Source organism: Gorilla gorilla, chromosome 9, assembly GCF_029281585.2.
Source record: "Gorilla gorilla gorilla isolate KB3781 chromosome 9, NHGRI_mGorGor1-v2.1_pri, whole genome shotgun sequence".
In the NCBI taxonomy this organism is placed as follows: Eukaryota; Metazoa; Chordata; class Mammalia; order Primates; family Hominidae; genus Gorilla; species Gorilla gorilla.
Window position 1 is genome coordinate 37,969,875 of NC_073233.2, and position 13,170 is coordinate 37,983,044.

The 13,170-nt window shown below is 31.8% G+C and overlaps 1 protein-coding gene across 6 annotated transcripts in view; it reads left to right on the forward strand.

Moving 5' to 3' along the window:
• ELP4 (elongator acetyltransferase complex subunit 4) overlaps positions 1-13,170 on the forward strand; it is a 274,197-nt gene that overhangs the window by 116,155 nt on the left and 144,872 nt on the right. For all 6 annotated transcript variants that reach the window (XM_055356452.2, XM_055356450.2, XM_004050887.5 and 3 more), the window contains exons 6-7: positions 1,392-1,476; positions 6,501-6,689. In XM_055356452.2, the coding sequence (XP_055212427.2) occupies positions 1,392-1,476; positions 6,501-6,689 (274 nt within the window). The remainder of the gene's footprint in view (positions 1-1,391; positions 1,477-6,500; positions 6,690-13,170) is intronic.

Sequence of the window (13,170 nt, forward strand, 5' to 3'; positions counted from 1 at the left end):
CTGAAAGCTTGCAGATTTTACCACTAGTGCAAAGCAGATTGATCCAGATTAGAATTGAATCTACTGCACTATGTTCTGAAAAGTTGATCTAGCAGGGATAGATGTGTGTTAAGATATGAAATAGTCACAAAATTGCCCTTACAGAATATTATTTTTGCACACGTTTCCACACTCATGAAAAAAAAGTATCTATGTAATCTACAGAATTTTCACTGAAAATGGAGAAATAACTGTATGAGAAATAGCCAAAGTACCAAATTCTTCATTATCTGGAGCTGTATTTGTTTTGTACACAACAGCATTCTTTTTGTTTGTTTTGTTTTTGCAAGATAGACACTTTTGGTTTATTGTGGCTGTTCAATTACATGTTGACAGAGATGTACCTCTATGTTTCGTGAACCACCTACCATTGATTTTGCACACTAAGCAGTCTGCTATGTTTCCTAACATTTTATATTCTTTACTGCTGCATTCATGCTTCAAATTAGATTTCATTCTTTCTTTAGGATATTTCTTCTGCCTATGTGATTGCTTACTTAGGATCACAGTAAAGCAAATACTTGCATAATTTTAAGGTCACCCACAGCTTTTACAGCATTAGGCACTTCAGTGTCTATGGGATTGCTATGCTCATGACATTATCATGACATTAATGTTCAGTCATAGCACACAGATTGTCCGTTATGCAGAATCTTAACTTCAGATAATGTAAAGCAGATTTTCCTCATGCTTACTGAAGATTCTTTGAGATATTTCATAGCATTTGTAAAATATTTTAAAACAATAACATTAATGTTAGTATTTATATGAGAAATAAATTTGGTTTTCTTCTTAAATTCATCCATTTATTGTCTTCTTTTAACAAAGGAAGTGAAAATTATACTCACTTTTCTTCGTGTGTCTTAAAAAAATCAAGCTTTAAAATTATTATTTTAGAAGTTTGTTCTAAGAAAATTAACTTTGATGGAAGATGAGCTCAGGTGATCAGGACATGGATTCAGGTGTACTTGGCATAGCAGTTCATTAACTATGTGTTAATTATGTATGATTACTCCTGAAAATCTATAGTGGCTTCATCTTTTAGGTTGCTTCATTAAATCATTAATTTTCTTGGAGGTAACTAAGCCTGACATAATTAAGTTATCTTAGTCTCCACAGGTTTTTATCTTCCCATGATGTCAGGAACACTGAGCAAGTTATAATAAGGCATTGTAACTTATTCCCTGTATGTATTGACTTTATATTTTAGGATTATATAATACTATTTTGACATTCTTAAGTAATCTAATAAATGTATGCCTTTTAATTATTTACTTAATGTTTTATCATAGATTGTGTACTTCTTATGTAATAACCCATTTATGTATTTGAACCACTTCTTTTACCAACAGTTCTTTGACCCCTGGCTACACAAAGCTGCTTCAGTTTATCCAGAACATCATTTATGAGGAAGGATTTGATGGATCCAATCCTCAGGTATTAAATATCTTCAAAGTCTTTTATAATTATTTATATAATGTTGTTTTCAAATTCTCGGGGGGGGGGGGGGGGCGGGAACCCAGAAGTTTTAGAATAATAAACAGTGAACAAGCTGTTTTCAAGCACAGAACATGTACATAAGCAGAGCATAAGCAGCCTTAGTTTGACTGTTACTGTGTATTTAGGGTTTCAGCTAAGTTCTCAGTGGAGGCACATAAGACATACACATGCTTTATCAACATCATTTTTAAATATGCATTTGTAGCATTTGGGATTAAGTAGCTGCATTTTGAGAATTACTTTTAAATCTGCAAGGCTTGTACTTTTCTATTTAAATTGTTCCTGTTTCTGACATTCAGGCCTTAATTTCAAATTACCTTATGAGTAAGAATTATGTTAAGATTTTATTGTATTATACTTTGTTTTATTGAATTAAAAATACATTTTTATTTGCCATATTAAATATTTTATAACGATTTCTCTGTAGCTCTAATTTTTAAAACTTCCTCCAAATTTCCACTAATAAGGATGTTCTGGTTAGTTTAGCTTAAACAAAGTGAGGAAGATTTTATTTCTATATATCATGCCTTTCAAAATTCTTCCACAGTGATTTTAATTGCTTTTGCTACTAAATGATTTGCATTACATTTGTATTATTTTAGCAGAAGTATTTCTAAAGCACCATTATTTTTATTGAAGAAGACAGAGAAGCTGAAAGTCTTATTTTTGGCATTATCAGCTACATTTGTGCTCAACTCATGGATTTTTAAATATTCTTGTAAACTTTATTATTATATTTAACAGGTTTTCCATGGCAAAATAAATTATTTTTCATTTTGTTTTGATTGCCAGTTTAATTGCAGATTGAAAATACTTATGTGTGTATGATAAAGTACAGTCATTTATTTATAGGTGACTTTTCATGTATGTCATAATTTTTGTGATGGCCTTTAGTATTTAATACAATTTTATTTTGCTCAGTGTTGCTCCATTTTTGTCCCTACCTAAGATTTATGGGTACTGTGTCTTTCGTTTGGTGCCAGTGCTTGTCTGGAGAGGTAAATTGGTCCCTGACAGACACCTCTCCCCACTTGCTGTGGTAACTATGGAAACAGGCATGTCATAACAGTTCCAATGGTACAGTGTGCAGAGCTGCTCTTCTTGCAGGATGACGACACATCTTCTGAGAGTAAGAAATTTTATAGAATCCCAAAAGCGAAGGTAATAGCAAAAGGAATACACACACACACACACACACACACAGAGATATACCTTAAGAATCCTTAATAAGTAAGCTAGTATAGGAATAGAGTAAAACATTTGTTTTCTTAGTTGTTTATTCGACTATGAAAACACTATTTTCAAAAAACAATTTTTTTTTTCACAAAAATTGATAGACACCAAACTGGAGCTGGTGTGGCTTTCTGAACCAGAGATTCTATAATTAATGACTTTTATAAAGATTAAACAGGGTTCAGGTAGACATTCCTATGGTGAATACCAAAAGTTTTTAAATTAAAATATACCAATACGTTATTATAGAAATACACTTACAATTTTATTGCAACTAAAATATAATGAATTTTCTTATCTTTAAATTAGTTGTACTGTTTGCTAAATTACTTACTATATATATCTGTCTCAGAAACTTTAGATGAGTTCTAGAAGCCACAGAAATACGCCTATAAGGCACTACTTCAAAAAATATTATTCCTAAGTCAAAAATAATGTTCTGACATTGAAATAAATGTTACGTTTTAAAAGAAAGTTTTTATCCTTTTTTTAACATGTTTTCAAATAAACAACTAATTTGAGACAACATATAGAAATAGAATCTAAGGAACAGAATATTGTATACTACCTTATAATTAGCCTTGGTAGTAAGTAAAGTAGTGTAGCTCATCTGTAAAAATAATTAGAGTGCAGACGTTTACAAATTGCGGTCATAATTTCATTTAAGTTGTTATTTTTAAATATCTTAGAAATATATGATAAAAATGTAATTTCAACATGGATTTTACTTAGAATACTAGATTAAATATTTTGGATGTTCTCGTAGGAATAAAACTATTTATTGTACAGCTAACAAGTTTCTTTTTTTTAATCTTATGCCACACAGTATGCCCCCTTATTATATGGCATAGCAAAGGAATTATATATCCTAAAGGACACAAGAGATTTATAATTCAGCCTTTGTTTTTGCAGTTACCATTATATTTTTTAAAATATAAGTGAAGTATTATGTTCAATTATATCTGTTGTGCTGGGTACCCACCTCACTTAAATATCTTATCTCTCATTCATTTTTTGGCTTAATATTTTCATTCACTTGATATACATATATCAGTGTATCTGTCAGAGTCATTAAACCTCTGTAGTTCTCCTAATTTCGTACCTAACAGCATTTTTGTTATAAACTTTTGTCAAGTACTTTTTAATACAATAATAGATCATGGGACAGTGGGTTAAAATACTGTTGATCTTTAGTTTCTGAAATGTTAACAGAGAAAACAATATTATCCTGCTCTCCTTTTACCTTCGCGTTTCATTGTACTATCTAGATTTTTTTTTTTTTGTATGTTTCTCTCCCTTTTTCCAGAATGCTCTTTCTGTTGGGAATCTAACATGTTTGTTATCATGAGATAACAAATTTAGAGATAGCAAAATGAACTTTAAATTCTTGCCATTTTACTTAAATTCTGAGGTTTTAAATAATAAAGAAAAAAGAATAACCCATCATATTTTACAGATATCTTACACTAATTCACCAGAAATGTATTTATACTTCTAAGCCCTGGTACATCTCATTACTTCATTTCATTCAAGTAATGCAGAAATAAAAAGAAAAAAATTTTTGTGGACCATTGAGGATGATAACATAGGGTGTCTTAGGTGGTTGTCTATCATAACTTTAACACAATCATTTAAAAAATTGAACCAGCTGCCTACATAGTACAATCATGTTTTAGGTCCTTAGAGTCAGGAAGTTTTTTTCTAATGTGCTTATTCTAAAATCCTTTTTTTTTTTTTTTTTTTTTTTTGTAATTTCACTCTTATAGTGTTATCCAGGCCATTATATCCCTTCAATTGTATTGAATTATAGAGCAACAATGTTATCTTCTCTCCTTTTCATTTTTTTTTTTAATGGAGTCTCACTCTGTCACCCAGGCTGGAGTGAGGTGGGGCAATCTCAGCTCCCTGCAACCTCCGCCTCCCAGGTTCAAGCAATTCTCCTGCCTCAGCCTCCCAAATTGCTGGGACTACAGGTGCACACCACCACACCCAGCTAATGTTTGTATTTTTAGTAGAGACAGGGTTTCACTACGTTGGCCAGGCTGGTCTCAAACTCTTGACCTTAGGCGATCTGCCCTCCTCAGCCTCGCAATGCGCTGGGATTACAGGTGTGAACCACAGCACCTGGCCTCTCCTTTTAATTTAAAATGAATAAAACTGGCTGGATGCAGTATCTAACACCTGTAATCCAAATACTTTGAGAGGCTGAGGCAGGAGGATTGCTTTAGTCCAGCAGTTCAAGGTCAGCCTAGGCAACATAGCAAGACCCTGTCTCTACAAAAACAATAAAAGAAAAATTAGCTAGATCTGGTGGCACATGCACGTAGTCCCAGCTACTCTGAAGGCAGAAGTGGGAAGATCACTTGAGCCCAGGAGTTTGAGACTACCATAAGCTATAGTAAGGCCACTGCACTGCATCTGGGTAACAGAGAAAGACACTGTCTCAAAAAAAAAAAAAAAAAAGAAAGAAAGAAAGACAAAACAAAGTCCTAAGTAATGTGTGTGTCTTGTCCAGAATCATACATCTTCTTAGTTACATAGTCCCGACTGTAATTCTCTCTTATTCATTTACTAGCTTATGTTCCTTTAGGCTTTCATCTTCTAACATTTCAGTGTTGTATTCATTTTTCTTCCTTTCCATGGTCAATAAATTCTGCTTGAAAAAGGAATACACAAATTCAGTTTTCATTTGTAATATCAGGGAAATAGATATATTGTGTTGGACAATAACTAGTTGGTTAATAAATTTTATCAGTGGTATTTTATAGCAATAGCAAGTGATACATTTTAGGAATTTGTTTCATCAGAAATCACTTGTAAAGTAGCACGCATTCCAAATTATGGCTTTAAGAGCAAACTTACTTTTCCCATCAATTCTAATAATGAATTTTCAATTATTTGCACATGCCAGGTTTTGTTAACGCCTTCTTCTTTTGCCCAGAAATTTTGCTGAATTTCTAAGGAAAGTATTTACAAAACATTTATTTAGTTAGAATAACCCAAACAGTAGAATTTATTATAAACACATCTGTTGTTAAATGTTTATTCACAGTGATGTATTCACAGTTTAATTAATAGTTTTTAAATGTTCTTTTCCCAAGAAATACAGTCACTTATTGTGACCTTACTGTCAGTAGGCTCAGGTTCTAAATGTTCACCTGTTAAATTTTACGAAGGGTGTTGAACTTAAATTATTATTTTAAGAGCAGCTTCAAGAAGAAAAACCAGAGGCAAATGTAAAATATAAAAACAAAAAGTCATATATCTTTAAGCTTTTTTCAAAGAAAAGATCAGGCAGTAGGTAGGATAAAATTAAATGAGAAATATTGAACAATTTATAGTTTACTGAAAGACAGAATTTTCTAATACTGAGAAGGGGTTTGCAAGCATTCTAGTTTAGATTTCATCATTATTATCTGTTTTATTAAATATTTTAAGTGCATTAAATATAATTCTTAGAGTTGTTGCTGTTAAAATTTAGATACAATTTAAAGCTTAAGGCTTATGATACTCTTCAGATTTTTCAAAAGTTAAAGTTACTTTTTATAATCTTGTGATCTAAACAGTTTCATTTATACTGCTTTCTGTACTAATAGTACATAAAAATTTTTAACACATCTATTGACATTGTCTCCCTGATGTTATAAAGATAAGAACTGACAGATGAAAGTGGTATTCTATTGATTAACAAAACTTTATATGTTTGCTTTTTTCCCGCTTTCTTTTAGAAAAAACAGAGAAACATTTTAAGAATAGGAATTCAGAATCTTGGCTCACCTTTATGGGGAGACGATATTTGCTGTGCAGAAAATGGTGGCAACAGTCACAGCCTTACCAAGTTCCTCTATGTTCTCCGTGGTCTTCTGAGAACCTCTCTTTCAGCCTGCATCATCACAATGCCAACACATCTGATCCAGGTAAGAACTTTCCAGAACTACTTTTTCATAATTCATAGTAATATAGTATGACATTGTGGTTTTAGTTTGCATTTCCATGATAACTAATGATGTTGACCATCTTTTCATGTGCTTTCTGGCCATTTGCATGTCTTCTTTTGTCTGTCTTTTGTCCATTTTTTATTGATAGTCTCATCATCAATTTGTAAAGTTCCTTGATATTTTAGCTACAACTTGGTAATAATTTTCCTCCTATCTATGACTTACTTTTTCTATTTTCTTAACAGTGTCTTTTGAAGAGCTAAAGTTTTCAATATTGATGAAGTTTAATTTATAAATTTTTTAATGGTTAGTGGTTTACCTCCCTCACACCTCCAATCTTGACAGTCTTTTTCTCTTGTGTTTTCTTCCAAACATTTTATAGTTTTTTCTCTTACTAATGAATCAATGTATTTCCATTTGAATTTTTTCTAGTTTTAGTTGATGTTCTGAAACAGCTTTTAGTTTAATTAATATTCTAATGTAAAGTATATGTTAATATTAGTATAGTGAAGTACATATTGTCTGCCTCAAGCATGTGATTTCATATAATCTTATATATCTAATACATTGTAGTCTCCATAGAGGGAGGGCCTGATATTTATGCTTTTCTTTATAGGCTTTATGGTAATAACATAATATTAAACGTGGTTTTAAAATTCTTAACACAGTACCTAGGCTTTTCCTAGATATTCAATAAATGTTAAATGAATATTGAATCTTTATAAAGTTATGTAATCTTAGTATCTCTGTTCCAACATACCCAGACCGTACCTGCAAATAGCAAATTTATTAAAATGACATTTAGTTACATTCATTATATACAGCATATATAGCAAATATAACTGAAAAGTGTGACAAATGAAAAGTGAATTTAGGTAGATGCAGTGCCTTACACCTGTAATCCCAGCACTTTGGGAGGCTGAGGCAGAAGGATCACCTGAGGCAAGAAGTTCAGCCAGGGTAACATAGCAAGTCCCCATCTCTACAAAAAATTAAATTAAATTTTAAAAGAAGTGAATTTGGTCTCCTTGGCCAGTAGAATTTATTTATTTATAATAGGCAGCAGAGGATAATTCGGTTTTTCTTGAAGGGCTTTTTATACATTGTATCTGGACCTAAATTATTATTATTAGTTTACAGTTGCAGACATATCATAAGGAAACTCCTTTCTCTAATCATGCTAGATGTTGTACACATACTTGTATTGCTTTCATTGTTAATAAGTTATCATAAAGTTAGTACTCGAATAATAGTTTGGGTAGACCTGGTGAGCTTTTTATGATAAATAAACATGAAACAGACTTATCAGATACTGGTGAAAATACTACTACTTATACTACTACTTATACTACTACTACTACTACTACTACTGTGCTATTACTACAACTATTTATTAGCCGTGTACTACATCCCAAACACTTTACAAGTATTATGTCCTTGAATCTTCAGTGCTACCCTGTGAAACAGATAGTTTTTACCTCTGTTTCCATAGGGTCACCCAGTTAATAAGTAGCAGGCCAGTGTTCTTCCCTGACTTCAAACCTTATCACCCTCACCATTAGGTTATATGGCTTCACTAATCATCACAAAAACCCTGCAAGATAGCTGTGATTTCACCCTTTGCAAAGACAACTAAACTGAAGTTAAATGATTATCCAATATCCCATATCTGTTGTACATTTTAAGCTGGTATTCAAGCTCAGATCTGGTTAACTCTAAAATTTAAACTCTTTACCCTCTGTCACACTATATCCTATGTGTCCTGAATTATTAACTACCTTTGATGACACTAAGTTTGTATTAGGAAAAAAAAGTTATTGGCTAACATTGTAATTATTCCATATTTATTAAGAGAAAATTATTATTGTAAAATATTTGATAAATTAGTACATATAAAAGATTAAACAAAAAGTTCCATTCTAGACAAGAGAGAAAAAAGATGAAAATATGCTTCCTTTTGCATAATTGCAAAGCAAAGAAAAACAATTATGAAAAAAATATATGTACATATGTAACTTTAAATTTTATTCCAAAGGGGCCTCTGTGAGAAAACAGAAAGAAAGAAAAGGAAAACACTTTTTTAAAGCCATTTTGTTGGTGAGCATCTTTATTACTTAAGGAAGAGATTCCCATTGCGGATTTCTGTGACAGTGAATCCTGTACCCTCTGTTTAAGGGAACAGCAGATTCTATCAGATGACCTCCAAATCAGCCTATCTAGATAACTGATTAAATAATGAATGAATGATGTAGTGATCTGGATGTCTGAACCTGAAACAATATTTTAACTTTGATACTTTACAGGTATATTTCAGCCCCTGTATAACTGGAAGAGAGATTAAATTTATGCTTCTTAACATAGCAGTAAAGAGACTTCTTTGAAATAGACATAGCAAAATATAGGGTCAGATTTTGGTAATGAGTATAAAGTTATATAGTGTGACAAAGAATTAAGACATATTCCTCAAAACAGAGAATGTCTTTTTTTAAAAAACTGCACAACCTTCTAAAATTTTTCCAATTTTCAATCTCTCATTCCTAGACGGTTTTGCAAAGTTATCATATAGTAGTCTTCTGGCCCTAATACCAATTGAGTTATAAAAAACAAATAAATTTTCCCTTGCTCTTTGAACATAATGTCTGACCATATATTTGTTTTTATATGAAAATGTTTAGGAGAAAATATAAAACTTGTACTTGTTCAAACCCATCATTATATAAATATGAAGTAAAACTTTTAATAACTTTTAAAGTCTGTCAAGGAAAATCAGTCTTTTGGCTAAGGAAAGAGAATAAGAATTGCAAGCAGTATGCTTAGAAAGGTAATCAAAGATGTACGAATACATATAACCAGGGCACTGTGAGTTTATTAAATAAAAAGTTACGTGGTGATTACTATGGGCCAGTTGCAGTCCTAAATGCTTTTCAAATATCAACTCATTTAATTCTCATAATAACCCTGTATGGTTGGTACTGTCATTATCTTTTCCCAAGATCACACAGCTAATGAGTGGCAGAATTTAGACTTAAGTAGTCTACCTCCTATTACCATAATCTTAACGCCACTGTGCTGTGCTACTTGTTCAACATAGATACTAGAGTCAAAATTTAGAAACAAACTGTGCACAAAGTAGCATTCAATGATAGAAAGAACCTGGGATCTTAGAGGCAGATGGATCCAACTAGTTTCATAGTCTTAGTCAAGTCTTAATTTTTTCAGCCTCAGCTTCATCTGTGAAAATGGAGCAAAAAGTATCCAGTTAAGAGGATTAGTAATAACATGTACTTAAACAGTGCTGGCACATAGTAGGCATTCAATATATGTTAGCAGTTGTCATCTTCACTATTATTACTTAAACAGATTTCCAAAATTGAGGATTTGAACAGAGATCAGGCTACAAAAAATAAGATATAAAAGTCTATCAAAGCAATAGAAATCTCCAGCGGCCTCTTTTTATGAAAAACACTGACAGGATCTTCTCACAGGTTAGGCCTGAGACAGACCAGGAGGCATAGATAAAGTCAGTTGGCCATCCAAATATTAGTAGCATCACCATGTTGTAACAAGACTCCTTAAACATCATACATCAACTTCCTGTCCACTATGACCAGTGCCACCTCTGGAGATTGTAAGTCAGGGTTTAAATGGTGATTGAATGACTGTGGGTAATTTAGCTTATACACTTATTTAACAAATAATGCAGGCACTGTTCTAGGCACCCATAGGGATACAGTAGCAAACAAGACAAACAAGATTCCTATTCACATGGAACTTTTTCAACAATGTAAAAGATATGATGGAACAGAAAAGTAGTATATGTGAGTATATGAATAGTTGAGCTTGGGGATGGTAGCAGAGTGGTTTTGGGCAGAAATAGAAATGTAGTTGGATATCCTTGAAAATTTTATCATACATATAGTTGGGCATGTATAGATAATAAAATTGTGGTACCTTTATTTGAGTGCATTATATAAATTAATATTAAAGGTACTTTGTATAAAATATCCTTATTTCTTGAATTGTTAAACCAGCCAATCGGTGTTCTTACTTTAGTTATTAGCATTCTGTCAGACTTGTATAGTAATGATTAGTTACCCTTTATTGTACTTTTGGCATGCTTCCCATGTTTAATTTCATTGTAGGGGAAAGAATACATAGTTAAGGAAATTGCAAAGAGAGGGAAAAGTTAAAATAGGGAAAATAATGACATAGATTCAAAACTGATTTTAACTTATAATAAGACTTTTGTGAGTAGAATGAAGAAGACTTATTTTTTAATTTGCATTTGAAATGTTTTATGTTCAGTCCCACAACTTTGAACTTGAAATTTCTTATTTCCTTCAGGTTGAAGATTATTTTCTTTAATGCCACAGGAAAAAAATGGCAAGCATACTTTGGAACGAGTATATAAAAATAAATTCTAAATATCTGTTAAGAAAACACGAAAATTGTTCAACAAATATATTATGAATGTCTTAAGTGTATATGCATATAATCTTAAACAATTTTCCCTTTGAAGTAATATTATTACTCATATTGTCTCTTGATAGAATATAGTTTTAGTATCTGCCCAAAGACATTGAACTAAAAATGTGTGTGAAAATGGCTAAGTTAAATACAGACTTTGTTACATGCTGAACTGTGGAGTAAAGTGTCATTAGAAGGAGCAGAACTACGGACGGCTCCCCTATATTCCAGCATTACTCAGTTCCCAGATCCCTGCTGTGTAGTTGTTCCACTCGCCAAGAAGCCTGTTAAAGAGCCCCCAAGAGCATGTGTACAGCCCTCCATGTTAATAGTTAATTGGTGAGGATGGCAAGATGAGAGGACAGCCGAACATGTGGTCTCTCAGACTCAAGCAGTAGACAGACCTTTAGTTATAATAACAGCAGCTGCTCACATTCTCACAACTCAACTGTTCAAAACTCTGTTGTTGAGTGAAGGAGGTTGTCGTGGATTGAAAGAAGAAAAAAAGAAAAGGTTACTTCTAAGAAAAGTAACTAAAACACTATATTTAAACTCTTCCTACATATTATTATAATTATAAGAATATTATTGCAACTTTTAAAAACTTTGGTGTAAATACCCATATTAAAGGTTATTATATTTTGGCTACACTCAGCATTGTGCTGCTTGTCCCCCTTTTACTGTTAGAAACAGAAATGTTTTTGTGCCCTTTGAAACTTTTTAATGAGTTATCTTTTTCTTTTGCAAAGTGGTAACTTTAAAGCAGTTACAATAGGATACTGTTTGACTTCCATATCTAGCAAGATATGAAACAATAATTTGTTGTTCTGTAAATGGGAATTGGCTTACCACTAGCAAAATTTGTCATCCACCTCCAAATTATGCAAACATTTTGTGGCTTTTGAAAATAGGTAATTTTATTTTCAATTCCCAGTAACAGTTGTGTGCTTGAAGAAAATGGTGACCAGTAACACTTATTCTTTTTGGAAATAGAAACTTAGTTTTGTGCCTTATGATGATTTTATTAGTGAGGTGAAAAGAAAATAAATTTCCCCTTGTTTATGCATTTTTTAGTATAATCTGTGGCAAGTTGTTTTTGATTTGTGTTTTTTAAGACGCTTTTACCTAAAACTGTTAGGAAATAAATATTGAAACACTTAAACTAATTAATAAAATTAGAAATGGAGAAAGTTATCTTATACCGTTCTCACAGCATTTTTTTCAAAAAGAAAATTTACTTATTATTGCTAATCTTTATTCCAGCTGTCATAGTCTGCACTTTTAAGGAATTTTAAAATATAAACAACAATAATTCAAGAATGAAAACTCCTTTGACATTCTGGATCATAGAATATGTCAGTATGTTTTTTCATTGTATAATAATTTTAAGTATTGCCAGAGTTTAATGTACTTGTCTAGAGAACAGTAGTTGGTAAACTATTTAGCTTTCCTTTATTCAACCATATTTCAGATTTGAAACTAGCCTATAGCATATTTTCATTTATCATCATTGACACTTGATCAATTAATAGCCTTATTCAATTTTTGTCATATACCCACTGTTTTATAATAATCTGATCTGTAGAATTTTTTCCCAGCTATCTCATTGAAGAAAACTATTACCAGCATGTTAGCTTATACCAAGGAAAATTCATTTTCTGATGAAAAGGAGGGAGAAAGGGCCTTTTAAAAATATGTCTCTTGAAAAATGAATGAGATTTTATTTAGTGTGTTATTTTAATTGATGTGTTTTCAAATTAATCTTCTATAACATTAATGTATTAGAGCTTTAAACCTACTGAAGTGAATGATACAGTATGTTTCTATGTAGAGAAATTCAGAACAAACCTTTTCACATCCTTAAACTTTTTTGTTCATGCTGAGTATTTTAGCAGCTAAACTCTAAGTCAAGCAATGGACCGCTTTAGAACTAACCACTAATATGGGATTATGAAATGTGGACTCCAGTGGCCTTGTGAATTTCTCTCAGTGT